Here is an 8951-nt window from a genome sequence, read left to right as displayed (position 1 = left end):
ACTGGACCCTGTTCTCGCCCGTCCGCCGCCGTGTCCTCCCCGCCGGAGGCGCGCGGAGCCATTCCCTGCGTCGGAGCTGGCCATGCTCGTTGAAACGGCGCTGGCCATGCTCGTTGAGCACTTGAGCGGACGCTGCGTTGGGCCGTGCGACTGAGCTAGGCTGGCAGTGGCCGGTGATCCTCCGACTGCTGTTTAGACTGTGTACTAGTTGCTCCTAAATACTCCTTCAGGCTACCATATGCTCCAAAAAGATTCAGGTGCCAACGCCACACAGAGGGTTACAACTCACAGGTCACTGCTAAATAAAGTGTCACAAGATGATCCATTCAGTAGTAACACGACTGAATTGAAGTAGAAAGAAAAAACAGAGCAAACAGATGCTCCAACTGCAAATCATTTCTGGTACCATACCCGATTAGATAATAAAGTGATACAAGGTGACAAAAAACTTGTCAAAAAAATGCCGCTACAAGAGCACGGACCAATAACATCATTACAGGACTGAATGGGTCCTCTGCATTCTTCCCCCATTTTTAGATCTGGGCGTATGCCCAACTCCTGTGGAGCTCCAGCTTCCAGCTCCTGCTCTTGGGCTGGCCAGCGCTGCTGCTTGGCTGCAGCACGCCATGGCTTCCCCCGCCGGGGATCTTCGCTTGTTGCGCAGATCGACGCCCTGTGCGCACTGGGCCTCCGTGGTTTCTACTCCGGCTCATCTGTGGTGGCTTCTCCGGCCTCTATAGCGGTGGTATCTCTGCGAGGAAGCTGCTTGCCTGGTAAGCGCAGCCCTGCCAGGAGCGTGCGCGATGCTACGTTCACGATAAACCATTAATTCCAATAACTATACTGTCACTCAATCATTAAATCATAAATTATAACTAGGCCATGTTTCTTACCCTACAACTCTATCGAGTTAGAGAGGTCCTAAGACCTTTAGTTTTTTAGTTTTTTTATTGGCTAGAGTCTCTCATGTAATCTTGTTTCTCTTTTCTATGTTGTAAGTATTCCGCAACCCTGTACATATGTTTGTTCTTCCTTATTATATATAAAAAAATTCAGGAACGCTGTGGTGAACTCCCCAACAGTTTTTCTTAAAAAAATGCCGCATAAAGATTTTGGTCTTGAGTGGTAGCTTTGTTTACCAGTTTTCCTGTATGACTCTAACTCCACCACTAGTGCTTATAACGAAATGGCGAGCTGCTTGTATACGGAATGGGCAGTGAAAGAATTAGGCAGCGTAGAAGGTACCAATCTGCGACAAGGGTCCGATTTAATAGATTTCTTCTGTGGTCAGTATTCAAGAACACGAATACATCATCTGCAGCACGTTAATTAACCCTGAATTTCACTAAGGTTTTAAATCTCCGGCTAAAGGTATTTAGCGGATAACCTCTAAAACAGCTATAGCGGAGGTTAAATGAGGCTATAGCGGGCTATAGTCATAAGTTGTACATAAACACAAATAGCTTGATTAGCCTCAAACAGCTATAGCCGGTTATAGCGACAACTGTAACCGGAGATTTAAAACCTTAAATTTCATGGTACACACAGTCATTTCAAACTTGGCAGTAGACGTCAAGAGAAAGCAAACGACGTGACCCAGTGAGTGGAGTGGAGTGAGTGTTATCCATGTTACCATCTGGAATAGTCTAAATGAATAGGTTACCAATTTTCTTCAGAAGAAATTATTTATGCAGATTATTTAGCATGAGGTACAATCTTCCGTGGCATGGCACGGAATTGGTGATTTCCCTCAAGATTAAGCCATTGAAATCCCACTATGCAGGTCTACCAGAATGAATCCTATCAAGTTGGAGGCATCCTCCTAAGGTTGCTAACTGCAGCAGGGATTGGACCAAGAAGGTAATTCCATCTTAATGAAAAGAAACTGAGATTAGCTAGCTTGCGCAACCATGCTGGCAGGACACCTTCAATTATATTTAGGTCAAGAAATTGGCGTTCCGAGGAGTTGCGTGGCCTAGTGGAATTTTGCCAGGAAGACTGAAAATTTTTGTTACTGGGGCATTGTCTGGAATTCGGAACTGGAGCATTGGCACGGAGTCAAAGGCTATTGTTTGTTGCAACAGTTCATATGAGTCAAATGGGAGCCCTTGCAGGCAAACCATCAAGCAGCAATTGGTGCACTGCTGCCGGCGGCAACCGTGGCAGGAGGCTCCTTCTAGCTAGCTCTGCCATGAGAAGGCAGATACGAGTCTGAGCCAGATAAAGAGCTCCTGCTGCGCGTGGTGTGAAGATGCCAGAATATTGCAGCAATGCAAAAACAGGCAGACAAGTTAGCATCACTGGACATGCTACAATTAATATTCATATTATTTTTCACAACTAATATATATCGATATTTGAGAAAGCAAGAACCCACATATTCCTATTTGACAATTATTACAGCAAAGCAGCTTAAAAAGTCCCATCGAACTAGCACAAGAAAATATTAAAGTTACACACCACGTGCATACGTAATTCAAGCAGCCAACTCAACAATGATAACAAAAGATAAGGGATAGTGTAGCGATGAACTCTTGCAAAGCTTAAGTTATGGCCATGCACGCTTAGCAATTTTCTTTCTTCATCAGCGTGCTTTCATCTCCGCAGGCTTTTGACTTCACCTCCTTGAGCTCCTCCACCACCTCTGCCATGGTTGGTCTCTCCTCCAGATCTTCCTTGAGGCATCGGACTGCTAGTTTGCCAATCCTGTCGAGGCACTCCATGTGACAATGAGATTGAGCGTCATCGCACTTCATTATGTCTCTGTCGTACAACTTCCTTCCATTGCCGTCCTCTTTGCAGCATTTGACGAAGTCTAGAGGGAGGCTGTTGTCACCGTACTTGGCCGTCTTCCTTGTGATGAGCTCCAAGAGCACCACGCCGAAGCTGTAGACATCACTCTTTTCTGTGAAACGGCCAGACTTGATGTATACTGGGTCTATGTAACTCATGTCCCCTGACACGCACCACTTGGAGTACATGCTGGCGATTGACACAAGCTTGGACGAACCGAAGTCAGACACCTTGGGTGTGAGATCATTGTCAAGGAGGATGTTGCCAGACTTCACGTCCCCATGGACATGGTTGTGGTCACCAGCATGTGAGTGCATGTGGGCAAGAGCTTCTGCAGAGCCAATGGCAATTCGCAGGCGCTCCGCCAGTGAGAGTGTGTGCTGATCATCCATGCCATGAAGCACGTTGTAGAGACTTCCCTTTGGGACGAGCTCAAAAACCAGCATGGGAATGTCTGTCTCAAGGCAGCACCCAAGCAGGCGCACCATGTTTGTGTGGTTGATTCGAAACTGGAAGGTTATCTCGTTCACGAACTCGTCCTGCGGAAGCACCTCACCTTTCATGGAGGCACGCTTCACCGCGACCCTTTGGGAATTGTCAATAGTCCCCATGAAGACCTTTCCAAAGGCGCCTTCTCCGATTGGTGTGCTGTAGCGGTTTGTGATCTTCTTCAGCTGCTCCTCAGTGAAGATGTTAATGCCCATACTCTTCAATATTTTACCACCGTTTTGGTCAAAATATTTCTTCTGCTTTTGTTTTTTAAGCTCCATAATCACGAAACATGCTAGGACGGAGACAACAATAGTTGCTGCAGGCAAAAAAATATACAAAACCAGTATTCATCGGTTACATTTGCTATATATCAACAACTAAAAATGTAGTACCAAGATGTATGTGTAGAAATCATGGATTACCAAAAGAAAATAACTGATGAAAACACATCGGAGGGGTGACATATCTACATCCTTACTAGTAGCATGTTAATTAGTTGTGTTAGGTCAGATGACTATACTACACAAGTTGATTGTGAGTACATGACATACTAGCTGACGATAGATCAGCATTCTTTAGTATTCGTCGTTGTCACTAGGATAAGTATTGCTAGGGGCTGATGCTGATGGTTCATTCGGCTTGTAGTACCATGGATACTATTGTGATGCAATTTTTGCCCAGCACCGGTGTAGGTTTAGCAACATTATGATATGTGCTCGATGTATTTTTTTAGCTATATGTGTTTGTTTGAAGAACGTTTGTTGCTGTGCTATTTTACCTACCAACACGTGGCTAAGACGTTGTAATATAATAATTGAGAACTATCTGTTCTATAAGGGATCAATACTACAGAACGAGCTATCATCAACGATCTATCACCACCAGTTTTAGGAGAACCGGCGGTGATATAGAATCACCACCGGTTCTAAAGCAGATCGAGCCGTGAGATGTTAGAACTCGTGGTGAAAAATGCTATCACCACCAGCTCAACCACAAAACGGCCGTGAAGATTTTCACCGTCGGTTCATTTCAAAATCTGTTGGTGAAGGGTTTGGCTCGACCCAAAATTTCTATTGAATCTAGTTGACCGACATAAATCTGCTCGCCTCCTCTTCTCTCCCTCCCCTCTTCTCCATCCAAACCTTATCCTCTCTTGTCTCCACCGCTCTCCGCTCGCCTTCTCTTCTCACCCACGATCCGGCAGAAATCCCTTCGCTGCCCGTCTCCTCCCCCTCCACTCACCCCTCACCTCGTGTGTGGCGAGGAGTGGTGGCAGGGCGAGGCGTGGTGGCGGCCAGCGGGGCAAGGAGCGGCGGTGGTGGGGCATGGAGCAGTGGCGGAGGTGGCGGCATGCTATAGGGCTGCAACGGAGGAGTGGTAGCACCCGACAGGGCAGCGGGGTGGACATGGTGGGGCTCTGACTGCACAAGCAGGGTCGGTGCAGCGAAGATGCCTAGGTGCACCTCTCTCTCTCTGCGGGTGCGACTGGGCTGTGGCAACGTGTGCTAGTGTAGCAGAGGATTGGCGGTGGGGAAGCGGGGTAGGCGTGATTGGGCTACCATGGCGCGCGGCCTGCTATGGCGAGGTCTGACGGCGAGGGCGGTGTGAGGAGAGGGTGGCAGGTCGCGGCATGAGGAACGGCGGTGGCCTGCTGAGGTGATATGTGCTAGCTAATTTTTTTAATTATTTAATAACTTTCACTGTCAGTTCTCCATTCGGCGGTGATAGCGGTTCCTATCGCTGCCAACTAATATCCAACGAAGATGAAAACCAGTGGTCATGCACGGTTTCAACCTGGCGGTTATAGCCTATTCTACAGTAGTGGATCCTCATCCTTGACAGATTAAGGAGGATAGGAGAAGACACATGTGCCCCTCACTAAATCCATACTAAACAAGCTAATCAGGTGAACTCAAGGGAAAACCCATCCTTTAAAAGGCAGAGGAGGGGTGCTTTTTTAACATGAGTTAAGATGTGGTTTCCTAATATACCATTATCCTTTATATTTGATAATTAATTTTGATTGCCTGGTTCCCTTATATTCCAGGATGGAGGGAGTATAGTTTAGGGGTTATTTAGACTACTGTTCCATATAACAATAGCATTAATTGGAGGGTACCAATTTAAATAGTTCCCCTTTTAAATTAAATTGACAGTTGCGCCATACATGTCATTTGACAGTTGCGCCATACATGTCATTTGGTGCATGTAGCGGGAAAGAGTAAATAAAGGACAATTTAAACTTTTAATATGACTCTCCTTAATCTATCTGAGAAAGTATAAAACTAGCTATATTCTAAGGGGGGAGTACTTGTGTTAGAACAAACAAGTAAGCGCAAAAATAAAGAAACTAGTATTAAATGAAATAACGATTGGGAGGAACTGTGGTTGTGATAATTAATTAATGGAAGAAGCCTCACCTACTACAGCTATTGCATATCCTGGAAATATGGGCTGACATCCTGTGTCACTTTTACCATCTCCTCTCCGCCCGAAATTGCATTTGCATTTGTAATCACCCGGAGTGTCATAGCATGTACTACCGCTGCTACATGGATACTGTTTTTCATACCTGGTAGGATCTGATTTTCGAAGCTCGCACTCATTAACATCTGCATAATAGGGATGTGCACTGTTAGTTTGAAGCTATCAACAGGATTTTTTGTCAAATACGAGTCACCAATTGATTGTGAATTGAGAAGTTTAGTTTGGTCCGCGTGGAGGCACACAAGTTTTGAAACCACTAGTCATATTGCTCGGAACAAATTGTAAGAACTGACTATTCATATTGTCCTGAACCAAGTGTTATTTGCCCTTTTTCATGGTACTAGTAATAGTACGACCTCATCGCTCCTAGTGATGATGAAGTAATTATTGAAGATTCAATAAAAAACAAGCCATGAACCGAGGATTGATCCTAGGACTATTTCCTATACTTAGAAGAATGAATGCACAAATAATAGAAGGTAAAGCCAAATGCATAGTACTAACTTTTGCATCCGCCAGGAACATAGGGATTGCCAATGTATCCCTTGGAGCAATTGCATAAGTACCCAAAGCCTTGTGAGGCGCTGACACAGTGGCTATTTGTGCTGACACAGGCAGAAGCTGTCGGTTCTTCCAACGCCCCGTCTTTCACATTCGAGGGAGGACAAGATCCATCGACCCTGATGGCCCAGTCAAGTACCAGAGGGACTTCTGTCAAATTTTTGTTTCCAAACTTCCGAACAAAGCTATTGTTTCGAACAAGATCATCCCGTTCAAAATGATACCTAAAATACAGAAGGGTAGAGTTACTCACCTCAGATAAATGATTTTCCAAGTAACTATTGGTATTTATACATTTGTTATACCGAAAATTGATATTTTTATCTTCTTTGTTCAGAAATGCACAAAAGTATAAAGGTTACCATGTACATACTGGTGTTATTCATAGTTCCATTCATTATAGTCTGGTACAGTAATACCATCTTCTCAGGATGGTATCACACCAATATTTTTTTTTGTTTTTTCTAGTATTTCCATGGAACATGTTGACGACCAAAATTAGCAGAATCTGGGAAGATTGGTCATTAAACTTGTCAGACCGGTTCGACCAATGTCCTCAAAATGCAAATTGGCCTTTGACCATTGTGTAGCTCTCATCGAATGGATCATAATGCATATTTAGAACATCCGATTTGAAGTTCGGATGAGAGAGTTATGACCTCGGGAAGATCTGCATCCAAGAAGGCCGATCAGACCGGTTTGCTAGGGCAGTAACACTGGTTTGGTCTGTGTAGTCCAACTTAGAAGTTGTATTTTGACATGGAATTTGTTAGGGTTTCGACTCCTAATGGGGTAAGACCTCCCCTCCATATAAATATAAAGTGCCACGGCCAATTGAGAGGAATCCAATCGATCAAAACAAATCAATCTAATATTTTTGACTTTTTACCTTTTTCTCTTTGCCCTATCTTTTTCAACCCCATCTTGCTGTTTTTCCTTCGTCTCTACGGTATTTGAGGATGTCCTAAGTTGCCTGCCGATCCTAAAACAATCCAACTTATCCAAGGTACCCTTGCCTTGACGAGGTCCCTCTAGGCGAGCATTTGTTGGTTCACCGCCGGGTTCACTGGCGAAACCGGTCTGACCAGCCTGTGCAAGGAGATGCAAAGAGTCTCTCCGCACGTTGCACGTTCGAGTACGTTCGTGTGTTGGCCTGATTTTAACGCCACCAGAACATATGTCCCTTTATTATCGAACCCTTCACTTTTCAGCTTTCTACGCCAAGAGATTAGTTCACCGACTCTTCTGCTATCTCTATCATCACATCTATTAGTAAACTATTATTTGGTGTTTGTACACCACAGCTGTGTGTATAGATCCCACACGTAAATATCAAGAGCTCGGATTTGTGATAAGATTTTTGCTTTAACAGTGATGGCATATGAGGGTACGAAAAAGTCAATTGTTTCAAGGCCTTCAAATAAAGTTCAAACGCCTAAATGTGTTCTTACACCTTATATATTTCCAGTTAGTTCATATGGGAATTAGAGTTACTTACAATGAGCTACAGTAGATTTTCGAGTTATGATGGCTTGATAGAAGAATTCGAGGTCTACAGGCCTCCCATAACGTCTCATTTTGCTTAGTATATTTACATACCAGTGCTTCTCGGCGACGAAGGCGTAGCTACAGGGGCTGTAATTGTAGGCCTTTCCATTGCTGTAGCGTTCGTCCCAGGTGACCTTGATGTTGGTAAGGTTGCCGGGGATGGACGTCTGGCAGCAGCCGAGGCCAGTGCAGTTGTCGCCGTCTGGAGCCGCCGCAGCGAGGCTCACGCAGGAGGTGATGCAGCCAGTGTAGTAGCTGTTGCTTTCCAGGACCGCCAAGGTGTTGCAACCGATAGCCGTGAACTCGTTGCGTGTTGTCGAGATGAGGAACTGCCTGACCGTGTGCTCGTAGGTGACACTTGTTGTGATCCCAGCCGGGCTGTGGCATTGGGACGACACAGGGGTCAGGATGCGCATCTCGCCGGCCTCCAACGAGATGTCCAAGACCTCGCTGTAGCCCACGTATGGCCTCGGGGGATCGAAGCTGTGGTTGCAAGTAATGCTGTACTTGCCCTGCCAGGAACACTTGCCGCCGATGCCCCATGGGTAGGGAATGTCTACGTCTCCACACTTGCCGGGACAGTCCGAGTCGTCAGTGCCGGCGGTTACCGAAGCCAGATGGGTTATGACGGTGGCGGCAGGAAGAAGAAACCACAGCACTTGTGCCATGGCTTGTGCAGTTTTGGTAGGTGCTGAGTGTTTCTTGCGGGCTACCTTGCAATTTGCGAACTCTGCTGACTGATCCAGATGTATCCGCATATGGATCGGGAGTATATATATGCACAGGTGCCCTAGTGGGCCTCGATATGCTCCATGATTATTATTTCAAATACAAATTTCAATTGACTTGACTTTTCGGACTGGCAAATTTCCTCAGAGATTCCTGGCTAGCTATGTCGTGAGAAATACTACCTCCATTCCATGTTTTAGCACCGGGTGATGGACTCGGAACTAGAAACCGACACTTTTAGTCTCGGTTTCTTTGCACTGGTTTGGAAACCGAGACTAAAGATTTCCCAGCCGGTACTAATGTTGATTTTTCCAGTAGTGAAAATACACCCCACAATATCT

At 45.5% G+C, this 8951-nt stretch overlaps 1 protein-coding gene across 2 annotated transcripts; it reads right to left on the bottom strand.

The window, feature by feature from the left end:
- Positions 1–2301: 2301 nt before the first annotated feature.
- LOC117833498 (wall-associated receptor kinase 2) lies at positions 2302–8643 on the bottom strand. 2 transcript variants are annotated; one of them, XM_034713011.2, is made up of 4 exons: positions 7933–8643; positions 6277–6557; positions 5706–5897; positions 2302–3601 (listed from the first exon to the last, which is right to left on the bottom strand). In XM_034713011.2, exons 1-4 carry the CDS (start codon positions 8637–8639, stop codon positions 2565–2567), a joined length of 2217 nt encoding a protein of 738 aa, XP_034568902.2. In that variant the 5' UTR covers positions 8640–8643; the 3' UTR covers positions 2302–2564. The 2 variants fall into 2 exon arrangements, with proteins under 2 accessions (XP_034568902.2, XP_034568903.2); XM_034713012.2 differs by having other exon boundaries at positions 6277–6452.
- Positions 8644–8951: the final 308 nt, after the last annotated feature.

This window comes from Setaria viridis, chromosome 8 (genome assembly GCF_005286985.2).
Source record: "Setaria viridis chromosome 8, Setaria_viridis_v4.0, whole genome shotgun sequence".
In the NCBI taxonomy this organism is placed as follows: Eukaryota; Viridiplantae; Streptophyta; class Magnoliopsida; order Poales; family Poaceae; genus Setaria; species Setaria viridis.
Note: the sequence above shows the minus strand (reverse complement) of the source record. Positions and strands in the feature narration are given on the sequence as shown.

What these genes read in the sequence shown, in the direction of transcription:
- LOC117833498 (XM_034713011.2), bottom strand. Translation starts at nt 8,639, where the DNA reads ATGCGGATACATCTGGATCAGTCAGCAGAGTTCGCAAATTGCAAGGTA. An exon ending in TGTTCCTGGCGGATGCAAAA is followed by an intron (nt 5,898 to 6,276) that starts GTTAGTACTATG and finishes CCTATTATGCAG; the next exon opens with ATGTTAATGAGTGCGAGCTT. An exon ending in ATATGCAATAGCTGTAGTAG is followed by an intron (nt 3,602 to 5,705) that starts GTGAGGCTTCTT and finishes TTTTGCCTGCAG; the next exon opens with CAACTATTGTTGTCTCCGTC.